Source organism: Babylonia areolata, chromosome 23 (assembly GCF_041734735.1).
Source record: "Babylonia areolata isolate BAREFJ2019XMU chromosome 23, ASM4173473v1, whole genome shotgun sequence".
Taxonomy (NCBI): Eukaryota; Metazoa; Mollusca; class Gastropoda; order Neogastropoda; family Buccinidae; genus Babylonia; species Babylonia areolata.
In genome coordinates, this window is record NC_134898.1 from 37,949,613 (window position 1) to 37,969,612 (window position 20,000).

General features: G+C 42.2%; 2 protein-coding genes across 3 annotated transcripts in view; both read left to right on the plus strand.

The window, feature by feature from the left end:
• Window positions 1–20,000, plus strand: part of LOC143298110 (uncharacterized) — a 30,782-nt gene that overhangs the window by 1,169 nt on the left and 9,613 nt on the right. Inside the window, exons 2-3 of one of the 2 annotated variants that reach the window (XM_076610809.1) lie at window positions 43–369; window positions 2,137–2,526. In XM_076610809.1, the coding sequence (XP_076466924.1) occupies window positions 43–369; window positions 2,137–2,526 (717 nt within the window). Of the gene's footprint in view, window positions 1–42; window positions 370–2,136; window positions 2,527–16,042; window positions 16,433–20,000 lie in introns of those variants that run through there. The other variant, XM_076610807.1, reaches the window with a different exon arrangement.
• LOC143298217 (uncharacterized) lies at window positions 4,099–8,430 on the plus strand. Its single transcript, XM_076611010.1, has 3 exons — window positions 4,099–4,246; window positions 6,907–7,003; window positions 7,635–8,430. Exon 3 carries the CDS (start codon window positions 7,693–7,695, stop codon window positions 8,029–8,031), a length of 339 nt encoding a protein of 112 aa, XP_076467125.1. The 5' UTR covers window positions 4,099–4,246; window positions 6,907–7,003; window positions 7,635–7,692; the 3' UTR covers window positions 8,032–8,430.

Sequence of the window (20,000 nt, forward strand, 5' to 3'; positions counted from 1 at the left end):
TTATGTTATTCCTGTACTTTATTGTGCTTTCGGTTCAAACAGGCAGCACGTGCTCTTCAGAAAAGGAGTGTTCCCTGACACAGATCAAGTGCGGTCCAGAAGAAGCACCCATCATCACTGAAGCCTATCATCTCCAGCAACCAGACCCGTCCCTTTGCGACAACTATTGTCAGCCCACGTCATCTGAAAATGCCCAAAGATGCTTCACCGACAGCTATGGCGATGGGAAATGTTATCCAAGGTTCTCCCTCATGAAACTTAATGAAATCTATGGAGCCCTCGATTCGGACCAAGGGAAGTTGTCAGCTAATGAAAGGGAGATAAATGAAGATGATGGACCGTGTTGTCTGCGGCACGAATGTGTACCTGGTAAGTTGATGTGATGCTGCACTACATAATTAGCATTATTAGAGTACCTCAAGCGCGAAAGCACACATACACGGATTTAACGCATTCGTGTATGGTACTGTCATACGATCATGTCCTATCTTACCAGCCGTCGTGGCGAAGTGGTTAGCGTCGCGAACTGACGGCTGGGAAGGACGCGGGTTCGAATCCCAGCGGAGGTAGGTGGGTTTTTCGGCTCGAGGCCGGCTCCTACCCAGAGTTGAGTGTGCTGCTAGGCTTATATGAGAAAGCTGGGACCTGGCGGTCGAGTATCATCCACCTCACGGATGCGTCTTTGTGTGTGTTGCTCTAATTTCCTGACCAACACTGCAAGTGTCTGTCTCTCTGGGGCCTGGTTGATGTAGGAATATCATTATGACAAGGAGCTTAGAGTACAGCCTTGTAACGTTGTCCCAAACCTAAACGGACCTCCATAGTAGCATTGTCATCATCGTCTTCATCATCATCATCATCCTCTTCGTCTTTCATCATCAATATAAGAAAAGTCCCAAATCATGTGGCTTTCATGCCCTGCTCTCATGGTGACCTCAGTTTCGATACCCGTCCACTTCCGCGCTTGGGGTGAGTCTTGTCAAGGTCTTCAGTGTCGGCGGATTCATGGGGGACTGTCGTTTGAGGGACGTGGTGGCTGTCTCCAGTCTAGGGGGAAATCTTATTCAGTATGGCTCAGCGACTGAGCCGTTATTGTCGTCAGTGGGGGGCCAAGTATTACTAGCAGGTGGTGTCCTAAGTAGGTTGAATCAGAACAGACTACTACTGAACACCACCGAAGTGACTCAGCAGCAGTGCAGGGTCTCCTGTTGTGTGTGGCCTCCTGCCGACCCAACATCGATGGCTCCCTGTGGACTGTCGACACTGGTGTGGTTGTGTAGATGGGATTCGGAATGAGCGGCGTGAGAGTAATGCCTCTGAAATGGGGCAGATGATGGGGCTTTCTTATGATCGTGGACTGTTGTGAATGTAGACCACGCTTCTGGAAAGGTTCCTCTATCAAACAGCAGATTAAGCAGTTTTACAAGATAGTTAATTACGACTGAATTAGCACATCTGAACATATCGCTAACTGGTCTGGACCAGCACTTTTCCCACTTTTTAAATGATTCATACTGCTTATCGCATATTTTGTTGTGGGGTCATTGAATAATGGTTCTTTTACTTGTTCAAGATTGTCTGTCTCTGGTTCTTCATTTTGATCATATTATTGACTGCATTGAATTTGCATTGAATGTCCACCGTTCTTTCTCTGTCTCTGGACCTTGTAGTTGGAATGAACTTCCTCTTTCGCTTCGTCAGGTCTCCGCACTCAACTCTTTCAAGTCTGGCCTTAAAACCCACCTCTTCCCAAAATAGCCACCCTTCCCTGCCTCTTCCTTGTCTTCAGTTTTTTTAATGTTTTTTTTGTTGTTGGTGGGGGTTTTTTGTTGTTGTTTTTTTGTTGTTGTTGTTTTGTTTTGTTTTTGTTTTTTGTTGTTGTTGTTTTTTGGGTTTTTTTTTTCAGTTTTAGAGTTATGCATGCGTTTGAATGACTGTTGCGAAAGCGCTTTGAATTGTCTCTGCACAAGATTTAGCGCTATATAAAATATAATAATAATTATAATAATGATGATGATAATAATAATAACACACTGGAGAAATTCTCATACCATTGTTGAAAAAGTTTAGACAGCTAGGCTGCTGACAGCTGTTTCGATTGACTGACTCGTGTTGCCTCCCCCTTTTCTTTGCCAGTGACCTCGTCAGATGTCAATCCATGCCAGACCGGGCACCTGCTAAACCATGGCAACCAGATAAACAACGTCACATACCTCTTCGTGCCTCCACACAGGTCCCGCCGTCATGACTCCAACCGACGCCCTTGTCACAAGCTGTGCCGGCTTCAAGACCCTGAAGGACACATTAAAGTTGAGACCAACTTTCTCATGCAGGAGGCGGCGAGCGACAGAACCAGCTATCTGGAATATCGGCTGGTGATGACAACAGGGGTTAATACGAACTGGGAAAGGGTTAATAGCTCATACCACAAAAGCGGGAATCTTTTTGGAAACATCGAAGAAGTCCAGCTCCGCATCAACATCGAGGATATGTCACTGATCACACGGCTCTGGGTTTCTCTGGGAGGTGAGTTTGTATTACCTCTGTGTTCAGCTCTGTCTGTCATCTGTGTTCAGCTCTGTCTGTCATCTCTGTGTTCAGCTCTGTCTGTCATCTCTGTGTTCAGCTCTGTTATCTCCATGTTCGGCTCTGTCTGTCATCTCTGTGTTCGGCTCTGTCTGTCATCTGTGTTCGGCTCTGTCTGTCATCTCTGTGTTCAACTCTGTCTGTCATCTGTGTTCAGCTCTGTCTGTCATCTGTGTTCAGCTCTGTCTGTCATCTCTGTGTTCAGCTCTATCTGTTATTTCTGTGTTCAGCTCTATCATCTGTGTTCAGCTGTGTTCATTATCTCTGCGTTCAGTTCTGTTCATTATCTGTGTGTTCAACTCTGTTGATTACCTCTGTGTTCAGCTCTGTCTGTTATCTCTGTGTTCAGCTATGTCTGTTACCTCTGTGTTCAGCTGTGTTCATTATCTCTGTTTTCAGTTCTATCTGTTATCTCTGTGTTCAGCTGTGTTCATTATCTCTGTGTTCAGCTGTGTTCATTATCTCTGTGTTCAGCTGTGTTCATTATCTGTGTGTTCAACTCTGTTGATTGCCTCTGTGTTCAGCTCTGTCTGTTATCTCTGTGTTCAGCTCTGTCTGTCATCTCTGTGTTCAGCTCTGTCTGTTATCTCTGTGTTCAGCTCTGTCTGTCATCTGTGTTCAGCTCTGTCTGTCATCTGTGTTCAGCTCTGTTCATTACCTCTGTGTTCAGCTCTGTCTGTCATCTCTGTGTTCAGCTCTATCATCTGTGTTCAGCTCTGTTCATTATCTCTGTGTTCAGCTCTGTCTGTTATCTCTGTGTTCAGCTCTGTCTGTCATCTGTGTTCAGCTCTGTCTGTCATCTCTGTGTTCAGCTCTGTCTGTCATCTGTGTTCAGCTCTGTCTGTCATCTCTGTGTTCAGCTCTGTTCATTACCTCTGTGTTCAGTTTTATCCGTCATCTCTGTGTTCAGCTCTGTCTGTCATCTGTGTTCAGCTCTGTTCATTACCTCTGTGTTCAGCTCTGTTCATGATCTGTTTTCAGTTGTGTCTGTTATCTCTGTGTTCAGCTCTGTTCATTACCTCTGTGTTCAGCTCTTTCATTTTTCCCTCATTGCCTTCTCTCTTTTGAGGGTTTAAAGATGTTGTTTGTTTCTTTTTTTGAATTTTCCTTTCCATTGACTGAAGCATTGATATCATACCCTTTTGTTTTCCTGTATAATTCAGTCGTAAGATATCACACACACACACACACACACACACACACACACACACACACACACACACACACAAACACACACACACACACACACACACACACACACACACACATATATATATATATATATATATATGACTGACCTCTGATGGCACTGACACAGTTTCAGTTTCAGTAGCTCAAGGAGGCGTCACTGCGTTCGGACAAATCCATATACGCTACACCACATCTGCCAAGCAGATGCCTGTCCAGCAGCGTAACCCAACGCGCTTAGTCAGGCCTTGAGGCACTGACACATAAAAGCTGATATCATAGACTATTTTATCATGGGTTTTTTTTTTTGGTCCAGGTGGAACGTTCAGTCTGAGCTGTGTGGATGAAGGGGACATAATCACCTTCCCACAGACACTGTCTTCAGAGACAGTCACCTCATCAGAGACACTGTCTTCAGAGACAGTCATCTCCTCAGAGACACTGTCTTCAGAGCCTCCAGACAGTGAGCTGTGTGAGACGGTTGTTCGTTCGTTCCCTCTTTCCTTCATTCATTCATTCCCCATCCTTCCCTCTTTCCTACCTCCCGTCCTTCCTTACCTCGCTCCTTCCTTCCTTCCTTCCTACCTTCCCTCCTTCCTTCCTTCCGTCCTTCCCTCTTTCCTACCTCCCGTCCCTCCTTACCTCTCTCCTTCCTTCCTTTCTTTCTACCTTCCCTCCTTCCTTCCTTCCCTCCGTCCTTCCCTCTTTCCTACCTTCCCTCCTTCCTTACCTCTCTCCTTCCTTCCTTTCTTTCTACCTTCCCTCCTTCCTTCCTTCCCTCCGTCCTTCCCTCTTTCCTACCTCCCGTCCCTCCTTACCTCGCTCCTTCCTTCCTTTCTACCTTCCCTCCTTCCTTCCTTCCCTCCGTCCTTCCCTCTTTCCTACCTCCCGTCCCTCCTTACCTCGCTCCTTCCTTCCTTTCTTTCTACCTTCCCTCCTTCCTTCCTTCCCTCCGTCCTTCCCTCTTTCCTACCTCCCGTCCCTCCTTACCTCTCTCCTTCCTTACTTCCTTTCTACCTTCCTTCCTTCCCTCCGTCCTTCCCTCTTTCCTACCTCCCGTCCTTCCTTACCTCGCTCCTTCCTTCCTTCCTTTCTACCTTCCCTCCTTCCTTCCTTCCCTCCGTCCTTCCCTCTTTCCTACCTTCCCTCCTTCCTTCCTTCCCTCCGTCCTTCCCTCTTTCCTACCTCCCTCCCTTCCTTCCTCCCCCTTTCCTTTCTTTCTTCCTTCAATCATTCATTTATTTGTCCATTTATTCGGAGAATGAGTGACTGACGCACACATTCGTTCCTCTGTTCCTGTGTTTATTCGGTTGACAATTCATCTGTTCACCCATTGTTTTTCTTTCTTCTTCTTTTTTTTTTTTTTTTTTTTTTACATAACTCATTTATTTAAGTAAAAGGTATTTATTTTGCTTCTATACCTTGTTGTTTTATGTTTGTTTGTTTGTTTTTTGTTTTGTTTTGCTTTGTTTTAGATTATGAAATGATTTCAGTTTTATCATTCTGAGAAGGTGGGAAGTTTCAGGTAGTGTGTATTGATGGGTTTACGGCCTGCAAATGACCGTCGGGACATTGTCAGGCGTTTAGTCTTTGCCACAAAGATTCTTCAGTTTCTGGCGATCTCATTTCAATTCAGTTTGGACTGTGTGCGCTGAGCCGATGACACAATCCATATCAGCGCTGAAATCACGAGAGAGACAGAGAGAGACACAGAGAGAGGAAGAGAGAGACAGAGACAGACACAAAGACAGACACATATGAGAGACAGAACCAGAGCGAGCAACAGGAAGGTGAGAGCGGGGATTGGGGGGGGGGGGGAGACAGACACAGAGGGAGAGGAAGAGAGAGAGAGTTGGAAATGATTGGAAATGTTTTTGTTCATGTAAAGGCCACTGTCCCAAATGAAGGGAGAGTGTGATAAAATGGATATCTGCAAATGCTGATGATATCAAGAGCTATCCAGAAAAACAAAGACATTGTACTATGACAGCATTATAATGCTATCTGATTTTGAAACCTCGACACAAAATATACTGAAATTTTCAACATTTTCATTTCTTGATGTCATCACCTAAGTCAGGCGAAAGAGATATGATTGTCTATGGTATTTTCCTGGGATTGTCATATATTTTGAAATAACGGAAAAGAAAAAACATGAAATTTGTCCTCCTTTAATTCTTTACAGAGAGAGCTCAATGGATCATGTTCTGTATAAATCCTATATCTAAAAAAAATTTGTGCACAAATCAGACATTCCGGAACGAATTTTGGATGATTTTGTTTTACAGAACGGTTTAAGTTAAGATATAGATATGCTTTACATTGTGCGATATTCCAGCCCAACACTCAGCTTATATCACAGATTGGTACAAGTTGATAGCTGGGCCAACATCAAAGTGAGAGCTGTATTACAAATGGTTTCTCCATTGCATCATTTACAGCTTAGTCTTTTGTGAAGGACATTGACTCTCAAACTAGGAGGCGAAATTGCACTGGCTCTTACTTAGTGCTGCAGCCTTGGGGGCTAGTTGGCCTTTGGGAACCATCCCAAAGCCCACTGTCCTAAAACCCTCTTGGCCGAGAAAGTGGGGATGTAACTTGGGCAAGACACTCTCCACTTTAATCAAATTCTAGCCTAGATTGTCGGGACAGCAGTTTCCTCTGTTGGTCTGATGCTCATAGTCGAACACGACTGACTCTCAAACACATACATATGTTCCATTGAATATAGAATACGTATGAAATCTTTCAATTTTCGGGGGGATAAGTTCCTGCCAGTTCTTCCAGTTAAATTCAGTAATCCTTTGACAAAGATCACGAATAAATGTTTGAACATTTTCTTCTCCTTGATTTATCCAGAAATAGATAGGGAGACAAAGATATGCAGAGACAGAGAGAGAGAGACAAAGAGAGAGACGAGACAGAGAGAGAGAGAGAGACAAAGAGAGAGACGGAGACAGAGACAGAGACAGAGCATGAACGGAGTTTATCGTATGATCCAATGCCCAGCAAACACAAAATGCTTAATCATGTGAGTGTGTGTGTGTGTGTGTGTGTGTGTGTGTGTGTGTGTGTGTGTGTGTGTGTGTGTGTGTGTGTGTGTGTGTGTGTGTGTGTTTTCTATGACCAAAGATGACCAAGGAACAACGACGACATACGTGGCAGCTATATGTCCGGTCTTGTTCGTCGCTGCAGTCGGAGTCTTCTGCTTCTTCTACATTCGTAAACGGTTGGTTTGAACACTGAGTGTGCGCTCAACGCTCGGCTTATGTCAGAGACTAAAATATCATGACTCTCAAACTAGGAGGCAAGATTGCACTGGCTCTTAGTGCTGCAGCCTTTGTGGCCAACACGGGCTGTCCTAAAGCCCTCTTGGGTTAGAGAGTGGGGATGTAACTTGGGCGAGACACTCTCCATCATGATCCGAATTTTGCCCAAACAGTCGGGACAGCAGCTGCCTCCTGCTGTTCTGTTCTGGTGGTCCAGGTCGGACACCACTGGCTATCATACATACATACATGCATGCATGCATGAGTGAGTGAGTGAGATTAGAGAGAGGGAAGGAGTGGTCGAACACTAAGTGTACCGGAGTGAGTTAGTTGAGATAGATGGAGAGATACTGAGGTTGGGAGAGAGAGGGTAAAGAGAGATGGAGAGAGGAGGTAGAGAAAGAGATGGAGGCACACACACACAACACACATCTATATACATACATACATATCTCTCCCTCTCTCCCTCTCACTCTACACACACACACACAGAGATACAGATATATATATATATATATATATATATATATATATATATACATATATATATATATATATATCGTTTTTTGATTACATATTTTTCTTTCTCAGCCAACAAAGGAACCAGGTCAGCTCCCAGCAGGCGACGCAGTTGACCGGAGTGCCCACCATGCATTACGATGACGACACACGTCGACATGACGTCACCGATACTCATTCCAGTCGCCAAGATGCCGCCGCCACAGGACACTACTCCTCGGTGCTTCTCCCCGACGAGACCGGAAGCGGAAATGACGACGGGGAATATGGCCGACTGGACCGGGACGGCAACAGAAAGGAGAGAGTCGCTGGTGGACGGTGTGACGTCTATCACCACACCACGCCTCGCCAACCTCCAGGGTCTGCAGATCTTGCTGCGTCACAGCAGGCCTCCGAGGACTACGCTCTCCTGCGTCATCAGCCTGAGAGACAAGCTGTGGTGGACAACGTGTATGATTCCACCCGCTGATAAGGACATTGGCCGTGTCCTGAATGCAGAGCTGATCTAGTCGTTGTAGAATAGTAGTTGTAGAATCGTTGTAGTCGATTGAATAGAATGTGGCATAATCAGGCGTTGGGTAACTTCAAAAACCAGAGTTCACCAGTGACCTGGGTTCAAAGGCCGCGTCTCGGCGTGGTGTTGTGTCCTTAGTAGAAAGGCTTTTTACTCCATTTTTCCTGACTCCTCACATTGGTGCATGACTTCCGGTGGGGAAGGCTGGAACGGCAGAAAGGTTTGGGGGGCATCGTTTTTGGTGTTGTTTCTCTTCTTCTTCTTCTTCTTCTAACACTAGACACAGTGGATTTGAATTCACTGCCCTGGTAGCTGAAAAAGGCTATGGGGCCTTCAACCTTCATTCTCTCTCTCTCTCTCTCTCTCTCTCTCTCTATATATATATATATATATATATATATATATATATATATATATATGTATTGCTTTGTTCTGTTCTGCATGGGATGGCGATGGAGGGTGGAGTAGGGAAAGGAAAGGATGGGGGGCGGGGGGGGGGGGGGGTAGGTCGATCGGTTGTAATGGAATCTGTGTGTTTTACATTTCGTTGTCTTTTGTAGTTGCTTTCTGTTGTTTTTCCACCAAGTGTTTCTTTCATTCTAATCCCTCTGCTGAACGAGAGTTGAAAATAAAAAAAGAAAACATACACCTTCTAATCTCTTGCTCCTGTTAACAAAGACATTGTCTTGTCTTTCGTTTTAGTCACAATTAAGGAAAGACATGCAACATGTTTTCAACCGCTCTTTTGGGTATTCTTGTTGGCAGTTAACCACTAACTTTTTGAATGAAAACTGTCATTACAAAATATCCCAGTATGTTTTCGGTGAAACGTTAGGGGAAGCTTTTGCTTATAACCAAAAGTCAGCATTTGACATGTAATGGCTTCTTCGTGATGCTGGTCTGAAGGAAAATATTTTGACAAAGATTCTGACCTCTTTTTAAGTTTGTTTTCATCTCTGTTCTGGCTTCTCTTTTTTTTTTCTTCTTTTTTTTTTTTTTATCCCAGTTGGCCATTTTCACCTGAACTGCTTGCTATCTTTGTTAAAAAAAAAAAATGATTGTGTGTAAAACGGCCTTGATCTGTGGCAATAATCCACAAATATATTTCTTTAAACATGCAATTTCATATCAGTTTAGAACACATCATCCACATTCAAATTACTTTTCGTTTTTGGCTTTTTTTGTTTTGGGTTTTTTTTGTTTGTTTGTTTGTTTGTTTGTTTTTCTTAGTTTCTCATCACATTCATTTTTTTTAAACTTAAGATCACCAAGTTTGAAAGAACATGGAAGCTCATGAGAGCGAGCACTATGTTCATAATTACTTGTTGTGTTTTTTCTTCTTCTTGTTGAGGTTGGTGTTGTTTTCGGGAAAAGGGGGGGTGGGGGTGGGTGGGGGTGTTCTTTGCGGCAAGTCTGGACCTGCAGCGTTATTTGAGTGTGGCAGATGATGTCGCTACAGCGACTTTTGTTTTGAATAAAAGACTGAAGCAAAACAAAAAAAAAATAGCATGACAATTATGCATCACTCACTCATTTACCTGCCAACTCGCTGAAAAAAAAAATATATATATATATATCGTCCTTATTTGTTTTCAGCCTGTTGTACATATTTCATTGTGTAATTTTTGCGCACTTTTTTTGTTGTTGTTGTTGCTTATTTTATGTGGCTGGTCATGGATGGTCCGATGTTTTATTGGTAAATGTATTTACTGGATGGCAATGCAATCCTGTCTGAAAATGACACCATACATTCTGATTCATTCCTCATTTTATTCGCTGATCATGAGTTTTTGTTCTTGTAAATTACGGCATTTAGTTCAACGTCATGTTGTCTCTTCCCACCCTTCCTCTGTGCTCCAACGGCGGTGACAGAAATAAACATCATTGTTCATTGCCCAGTGTGTGTGTGTGTGTTTGTGTGTGTGTGCGTGTGCGTGTGTGTGTGTGAATAGAACAGAATAAAGTTTAATGTCATGAAACCCTAAGGTTTATAAGACACAAGTACATAGATAAATCTTCTTTTTCTTCTTCGTTCGGGAACTGCAATTCCAAAGTTCACTCGTATGTACATAAGAGGGCTTTTACGTGTATGACCGTTTTTACCCCCGCCATGTAGGCAGCCATACTCCGTTGTTTTGTTGTTGTTGTTTTTTTGTTTGTTTGTTTGGTTTTTTTTGTTTTTTGTTGTTGTTGTTTTGTTGTTGGTTTTTTTGTTGTTGTTGTTGTTGTTTTTTGGGGGGGGGGTTATGGGTGGGGGCGGAGGGGGGGGTGGCATGCTGGGCATGTTCTTGTTTCCATAACCCACTGAACGCTGACATGGTTTACAGGATCTTTAACGTGCGTATTTGATCTTCTGCTTACGTATACACACGAACGGGGTTCACGCACTGGCAGATCTGCACATATGTTGACCTGGGAGATCGTAAAAATCCCCACCCTTTACTCAACAGGCGCCGTTACCGAGATTTGAACCCGGGACCCTCAGATTGAAAGTCCAACGCTTTAACCACTCGGCTATTGCGCCCGTCACATAAATAAATAAATAAATAAATGATAGATAAATAAACGAATAAATGAATGAATAAATAAATAAATGAATTACGTCATAAATAAGATTAGCATTCAAAAATGAATTTTCCTAATCATGTTTGTACATATTCATCATCTGTTAGTATCAACTGACTGGGAATATTTCCTGTGTTATTCAAATTTTGAATACCGTTTATAAATTGTCCCCTTAAGGTTTTATATTTAAGGCAATGATCAAGAAGATGGATTTCATCTTCCAGTATGTTACAATTGTTACACAATCTGTATTGTCGTGGAATATTTAAATGTCTACACTTTTCAAATTCAAAGTCATGCGCGCTTATTCTTAGCTAAAGCTTGTCTGTGTTTTGTATCTGATATATTGAAAAGATAGGCTTCAGTTTTGTACACTGCTACAATCTTATTGTAAAATTCAAACTTTGGTGTGTTTTTTTCTCTTTTATCTTTCCAGTATCTAATATATTTGTTTTCAATATTTTGTAGTAGTCTACGTACACTAATCATTTTGAGTATCCTCCTGACAAATATTAACCATGGGGGAATTGTGTTTTCTTCTTGGTACATGGACTTATATAATTTGATGATGAGAGAAGTTTCTGGTAATTGAATTATGTGAATCCAATATGTAATAATTTGGCATATTATTTTTAAACTTAATGGGAATGTGCCCAATTCACCAAACACAGGGTGTGTGTGTGTGTGTGTGTGTGTGGGTGGGTGGGTGGGTGGGTGAGAGAGAGAGAGAGAGAGAGAGAGAGAGAGAGAGAGAGAGAGAGAGAGTGCGTGTGGGTATTTGTGCGCACTTACTTGCGAGCACACGTGTTTTATTGAAAGCAAACACGCCCAGTATCTTTGTTTGCGTGTGTGTGCGTGCGTGCGTGCGAGCGCACGTGTGTGTGTGTGTGTGTGTGTATGTGAATGTAAGGGAGAGATAGAGAGTCTTTCCAAACCCTTCATCAGTTACATGGTCTGACGTCCTCTCACAGTCCTGTCACTGAAGGTCAGAACGTTCAAGCAGGGGAGATCACTGCGCTTAGAAAGATAACCAGCTGAACGGCAACCAGAACTTCCTGCTGTTGTTGTTGTTGTTTTTCTTGTTGTTGTTGCTGCTGTTCTTTTGTTTTGTTTTTGTTTTACGCCAGCCGCGTTCTGAAGCGGAAACAAATAGACAAACCCTCGTTTACTCATACCCGATTTTTGATTCACTTGTGTAAACAAAGTGAGTCTAGGTTTTAACCTGGTGTTCGGTTGTCTGTGTGTGTGTGTGTGTGTGTGTGTGTGTGTGTGTGTGTGTGTCTGTGTCTGTGTCTGTGTCTGTGTGTGTATCTGTGTCTGTGTGTGTCCGTGATAAACTTTAACATTGACATTTTCTCTGCAAATACTTTGTCAGTTGACACCAAATTAGGCATAAAAATAGGAAAAATTCAGTTCTTTCCAGTCATCTTGTTTAAAACAATATTGCACCTCTGGGATGGGCACAAAAAAAAAACAAAAAAAAAACGAAGCCTAATTATATGCAAACTGCATTTACTTTCTTCAGAAAAAAGAAATCAAGTTTAAGTAAAATCATCACAAAAAATTAAGTGGTCGAACAAGTAGACTCATACAAATATCTTGGTGTGATAATCGACAATAAGCTGTCTTGGAATGAAAACTCAACTGCACTCATTAAAAAGAGCAACATTCGCATGTACTGTCTTAGAAAAATGAAATCTTTTAATGTATGCAAGCAGATGCTCCAAATGTTTTACACATCTGTTGTCTGCAGTGTTTTAACATACGGAGCCGTGTGCTGGGGGGGAAACCTGACCAAACATGACAAAGACAGGTTGGAAAAAGTCACTAGGAAAGAGTGTGGGGTGGTGGGTATAAGACAAGACACCTTTAGCGACATGCACAATAGAAAACTGACTGACAGACTAATAACAATTTTGACCGACGAGAGACACCCACTACATGATGACATTAATAGCAGAAGGTCAGACATAAGTGGTAGGTTTAGAGCTCCACGCGCAAGAACATCTCGATACATTAATTCATTTATTCCTACAGCCATTCGAGCACACAATCAAAACAGCCAATACACTAAGTGAACCCTCCCACTCCCCAAGCCCATTCGCCACAGCAACACCTGAACTTCACCAGCACACGAGTGTATGGGACCAGACATTATGCGTGCATGTGGGAACTGAGCGGGTGATCACGGGCAAGCATTTCTGTGTGTGTGTGTGTGATCGGAAGTGATTTTTAAATATTTTCTTATTTTACTTGGATTTCATGTATCTTAATGTTAATGTTCTAATTCTATTGGCGTGACATATGTTATGTGAATGCATGCGTTGTATGTGTATGTGTGTGTGTGCATTTTACTTATATATACGATTTATTCCCTTGATGTTTTTATTTATGTATTGTTGTACAATACCTTATGGTCTTAACGTGCGTGTGTGTATGCGTGCGTGCGCGCATGTCATTTTTAGTAATCTATACCCTTTTTTGTTGGATGTTTTCATTTGTTAATTTTGTTGTGCAATACCCTATTGTCTTAACATGAGTATGTGTGGGGGGGGGGGGTTAGTATATCGTCAGCTATTGAGAATACTTATTTGACTAGTTTTAATCTCTTCTCATGTTGCGCATGATTTTATGCCAGTGTTTACAATGAGCCTGTGATTGCACAACTTAATTTCCATGTGGATTAATAAAGTGTTTTTGATTGATTGATTGATTACTGTTATATTTATATTTTTTGTATTCTCTAAACTTGGCACTTTGATCTGATATTCTGACACAACAACAAGAGTAGTCATTATTATCATTTTTTGTTTAAACAGGAACTTCATTTGCTAAGCATGGAAGTTTTATTTATTTTGCAAACGTTTTGGTGCAGATAGTAATTAAGGAGAATTACTCTGTAATTATTGCTACGGGACGTAATTTGCCACGAATCTTGAAGGCCTTGCCTCTCTTTTTTTTTTTTTAACTATAAGAGACAGGTGCATCCATTGTCAAAGTGGACTGTTCACTCTTTTAGTATCAGATCCGGGATTTGCAAAAGTTAAACTCTAAAAGTCTGCGAAACTCTACCCTCTCACACATCTTCTGCCATTCCTTTTTATTTTTCTTTAAAAAAAACAACAACAACCCTATTCTGATGAAGGGCGGGCCTGCTGACCAAAGCTTACGACAACTCACAAAGGGCGCGCAGCTAATCAAGCTTTGGATTCCCATAGTTGTTGGTTTTTTGTTGTTGGTTTTTCGTTTCTTTAACAGACATATGTGTACGTGTGTGTATGGATATATATATATATGTGTGTGTGTGTGTGTGTGTGTGTGTGTGTGTGTGTGTGTACAATTATGGGTGTCTTTCTATGTGTATGCGCTTGCGTAATCTCGCCGAGCAACGGTTTTTTTGTGGTTTTGTTTGTTTGTTTGTTTTTATTAACTGCGCATAGTGTATGTAGAAAAACATAAATGTGTGTTGTGTGTGTTTGTGTGTGTGTGTGTAGGTCTGGCGGTCTCTGTGTGTGTGTGTTACATTCATTTGTAGGTTGAAATTAGGACCTTGGTGTATGTGAGACTGCAAATTATTGCATGTGCGATGTGCATTTATCACTATGTGTGCGCGTTTGTGTGTACGTGCGCACCTTCACGCTTGTGTCAGTGTGTGTGCATGGGTTCTCAGAACATGGACCATTTTCTGTCTTTTTTGTCTTTTTCTTTTTTTTTTTAGTCGATCCTTTTCCGTCTATGTATCTCTTCACTATATTTGAAAGCGTTTACTTATTTGCTTATTTTGTCTTATAATTTTATTTCATTTTTTATTCTACACAGATAGGCTCTTTATTATTAAGGCGTGTTCAGCGCATTGGGTTTATGCGAGGGTCAGGTATACCTATCTGTTACTTTTATTTTTTATTTCTTTACTTACAGCAGATGTGTTTACAGCGTGTATGAATCAGTCCACACGCTCTGACACCTTCTTGAAACTGAACCTGGTACCGACGCAGGTCTTTGCCATTCCTGTCACTGGCTCTCTTATGGCTACTCCATGAATCGGCAGTGTACTTATCTAGTTGATCGTCGCCTTCAAGAGGAAGAATATGTGGAAGAGAACATATAGGTAATGGAATACAGTACATCTTTATTCATCCATTTGGAAAAAATAAATTGTCCATCCACTGGCTCGTCACTCACCCATCACAATATCTCAGCCAACAACCAAGTCCAACACACTCGCAATATGGCAAATGTTGGACAAAAGATAAAAAATATTTAAAAAAACCAATGCATAAAGCTAAATGCACACAAGCAAGTAACACAACACAGCAGGTACATTTCCCGCACAGCCCCCACCCCCCAGCCCCCCAAGTTCCCTTACCCTCCACACACACACACACACACACACACACACACACACACACACACACACACTTTGTAAAATAACGTGAATATTTTGAAACAATATTATCAGGACAAGAAATGCTTCTATAAAATTATCATAAATTGTCATGTGGAAGGTTCAGTATTTAAATAAATGCAATATGTGGTAAAAGAGTAAAGTAACTGATACATTAAATAAATATTCCCGAATAAGAAACCCTGCCATAAATCAAGCGTTATAACTCATAAACGTATCGCATCGCACACATGATAGTTAAATTATGGTACAGAACAAACATGCTTAAACATTAACTCATGACTCGAACAGACAATAAAAACATTTTGAAAAGATATTCTACAAGTACACCAGATTTATTTGAACACACGAGCAGGCGTGCGAGTGTGTGTGTGTGTGTGCGTGCGTGTGTGTGTGTGCGTGCGTGTGTGTGTGTGTGTGTACATGGAGGGACGGGGAAAGGGAACGGTGTGGGTGATCACCCAATCCACAAATACACATCATGACTCAAATCTAAGCGCGCGTAACATCAGACCGAGACAGACACAGACACACAGAGACACAGACACGCAGACACAGACACACATAGACACAGACACAGACACACACACACACACACACACACACACACACACACACACACAGATACCACACACACAGGCAGACACACACACAGACACACACACACACACACACACACAGACACACAGAGACACAGACACGCAGACACAGACACACAGACGAACACACACACACACACACACACACACACACACACACACACAGATACCACACACACAGGCAGACACACACACACACACACACACACACACACACACACACACACACACACACCACTCAACAGCAGACCCGAGTGTCTACTTCCGCCTTTCGCACGGCGAGCAGGACATGGTTTTACACACACCAGCGTTCTTCACACAGTATGAGGCAGTAGATATACATTATGTGTTCTTGGTACTTTTGTGTATGTCCATGTCATTCTATTGCCGCTGTCTGCATTGACTGTAGCGTGCCCGGTGACTGACTGTCTACAAGGAAGGTTTGGCGTTTCAAGGAGAGACGTCATCAGGACCACATTCAGAAGACTTAGTCCCGCAGAGAGAGAAGACGAGACCTACCATCTGTCTATAATTGTCTGCCTACAGTGCGGCCGCATTTGCGTCTCTGCCTTTTGGGCTGTGCTCTCATCTCCGGGAGTCAGCTGACCTCTTCATCGTTCACAATGGACTTCCACTGACACCCGGAGGTACAGGTGTCCGCTTGTAGTGGACAGCGGTCAGCGAGAACATCGGCGTTGGTGGTTTGCTGCAGCCATGTCGGTGGTGTCTGTTGGAGTGCTTGTCTGCCTGGGTGTGGGTGTGTGGGTCCTGGGGCCTCAAGCTGAAGGTACTGCACACTTCTCTTCAGCTTGCTGTAGTAGTGGTGATAGTAGAAGTGGTAGCAACATCAGTAGTAGTAGCCGTGGAAGTGGTAGTAGCAGCAGCAACAGTAGCAGCAGTAGTAGTGGTAGTAGTTGTTGCAGCAATAGCTGTAGCAGCAACAGTTGTATAAGTAGTAGTGGTAGTTATTGTTGTTGGTACAGTTGTTCTTGATGATGGTGATGTTTTTGTTTAGTTGGTGTTCTAGTTGTTATTGTGATGATGCTGTAATTGTTGTTGTTGTTGATGATGATGTTGCTGTGTAGTCGTTGTTGATTATGTTCTTTGTTGCTTTTTATGTTGACGATGATGACGTTGTTGTTTAGTTGCTGTTGTATTTGTTCTTTTTGATGATGTTGTTTATTTGTTGTTGTTATTTTTTCTTCAGATTTTTCCAACCAACTTCATTTTACTGAAGACTGATGCTGGGCATTGATTTGGTGGGGTTGTGCTAGTGTAGAACAGCTCAGAATCTTAGTTTAAGAATACTATTTGGGGAGTAGGACGAAGATAGAAGTGGTGGCGCAGAAGGGATGAGGAGGGGCGGGATGCAAGGCGGAAAGGGGGGGGGGGGTGAGGAGGTGGGAGGGGAGGGTGATGACTTATATTAATGCTTCACCATGCAGCATCGTCGTTGTTTTTAGGTACATGCAGGCCGATGTGCTGTTTGTGAACATCCTAACCGCGAAGTTCAGACTTGTGGGCAGATCGTTTATGTAGCATAAGAAATAGACTTGGTCCGAGGACTGAGCCTTGCGAGACACCAGAATGAATTTACACCGATGTAATCAGACCTCTCCCCATCCACTGTCACTGCCTCGGTTTGTCATGACAGGAATGATTTTATCCATATGACGATCTAGCCCCAGATGCCATGGTTCATCAATTTGTACATCAGAAAGCAACGATACACTTTGTTGAGAAATCCACTACCAAGATGTCCGTTTGGCTATTCTTCTGTAGATTCGCTGGGAGATCGTCTATGAATCCTACCAGCTGTGTTTCACAAGACAGGCCTTGTTGGAATCCATGCAGGAGCGGGTTAAAAATATTGTTCTCCTCTGAATAAGCCATTATACTGCTCACTATGATGTGTACCATGAGCTTACAGACGACTGACGTCAGAGTGACTGGCCTGTGGTTGTTAGCTTTAGACTTTTGGACTTTTTTTAAACACAGGTGTAATGTGCTCTGTCCACCAGTCACACGGAAGCTCTTTCTGTTAAAGTGATCTTGTAAAGATGTTAGTGAGGATGGGTGCTAGTTCTGCTGTCAGTTCTTTCAGAACTTCCGGATGTGTACTGTCAGGGCAGGAGCCTTATGTGGATTTAGCTTCCGGAGCATCTTCTCAACTCCCTCTTTTTTTTCTTCTTTTTTTTAAGGAGAAATCAGTGGATGCCTAAAATTTCTGCAAATGAGCAGGATAGTTTCAGCATCCCTGGAAGGTTCTTTTTTTTCTTTTTCTTTTTTTCTTTTTTTTGTCTTTTGTATCTTTTTTTTCTTTTGGTCTTTTTTTCCCCTTCCATCATCATTTTTCTCCTTTCTGTTGTCTTTTCTTTTCTCTTTTTTTCCTCATGTTTTTAATCTGTCATCTTCCCAATGGCATGTTCAAACACTTACAAGACCATGCAACATATATTACACAAACATGATGGCTTCACACCTTCTCAACTCCCTCTAATGTGATGACGATGTGACCAGCTGGTGGTGGGCGTCTTCTTTGGTGGTAAGTCCATGGCCCTGTCTGAAGTCCCTTTCTATCAGCTGTCTACTGTGGGAGAACACCAACTCGAATTGTGCATTAAGCACCTTGGCCTTCTCAGCAGCGGACGTCACCAATCGGATTGATGGGGGGCAACTCCGCAGTAATCTCGTCCCATGTACATCATATAATTATGTCCAGAATTTTGTTCTGACTGTGCCCTGCCCGAGTGTTGTCATCTTCCTGGTCAGAGTCTACAAGACACACACATACTTCCAGTATGTCTGCCGTATTTCTCTTTGGACTTGATGTTTCAGGTCCTGAAATGATGATTCATTTTCAGGAGCCAGGATTTCGTTTCTTGTTCTGATAGCGCCTGTGACGTTTCCCCATGAGCTCTGAACATCTGTAGATGACTGACTCTGGACTTACATTGCTTGGTAGGAATGTGCTTCACCACGCCATCTTTACGCCAGAGTCTCTACTGAGGTGTTACTATCATAGTCACTGATTTCAATATCCTGTTTCTTCATATCCTCTCTCATATTATGCTGCCAGTTGGCTTTGTCATACTAAACTACCTTCCTTGGAAACTCACGGCACCACAGTGCCAAGTCCACTTCGAAGAGAACACCATCATGATCTGAGAGACAAAGTATGATCTCGACTCTCAGACATTGGTTTGGATGACTGGTGATGCATAGGTACAGGATGCTCTGACCTCGGGTTGGCTCGCGGACTGCTTGCTCAAGTCCCAGATCATCAGTCCTCCAATCAATTCCTGGCAGATTAAAATCTCCTTCCAGACTAAAATGTGGGTCTCGGATGTCTGTTGTTTCTTCTCACCGATGCTTCAAACTCATTCATACTGAGCTCGTCACTAATCTTTGGATGGTAGAAAGAACAAGTGTAATAAAATGTGCACTTCCTGAGGGAGGTCTTTCCCATATAATTTCACAACTGGTGTCTAGTTCATTCACTAGCTGGCTTTCAAGTATATTCTGCACTGCGATGAGCACTCCATCTTTTGTGGTAACACGGTGTTTCCTGTACACTTTTGAAGTCAGGTGGGAAGACTTCCACGTCTTCCACAGAGGGTCAGAGCCATGTTTCTGTTCCTATAACCACATCAGTGTTGAAGCATTCAGTCATATCCACTGCCTCACTTTGTTTGTTTCTAATTGAATGAAAATTCGAGTTCACAATACAAAGTGGTCTTGCTCTGAATAGAGGTCTTTTTCTCCCATCAGGTGTGTGGAGCAGTTTTTCATTATTATCGTTGCTGTTGATGATGATAATGTTGATGATGATAATGTTGATAATGTTGATGATGATAATGTTGATGATGATAATGTTGATGATGTTGATGATGATAATGTTGATGATGTTGATGATGATAATGTTGATGATGAGATGATGATAATGTTGATGATGATAATGTTGATGATGATAATGTTGATAATGTTGATGATGATAATGTTGATGATGATAATGTTGATGATGTTGATGATGATAATGTTGATGATGATAATGTTGATAATGTTGATGATGATAATGTTGATGATGATAATGTTGATGATGATAATGTTGATAATGTTGATAATGTTGATGATGATAATGTTGATAATGTTGATGATGATAATGTTGATGATGAGATGATGATAATGTTGATGATGAGATGATGATAATGTTGATGATGATAATGTTGATAATGTTGATGATGATAATGTTGATGATGATAATGTTGATAATGTTGATGATGATAATGTTGATGATGATAATGTTGATGATGAGATGATGATAATGCTGTTGCTTTGTTTTGTTGATGATAAAA

Bases quoted from the DNA above. Each gene is read 5' to 3' on its own strand.
- LOC143298217 (XM_076611010.1), top strand. From the start codon at position 7,693: ATGCATTACGATGACGACACACGTCGACATGACGTCACCGATACTCAT.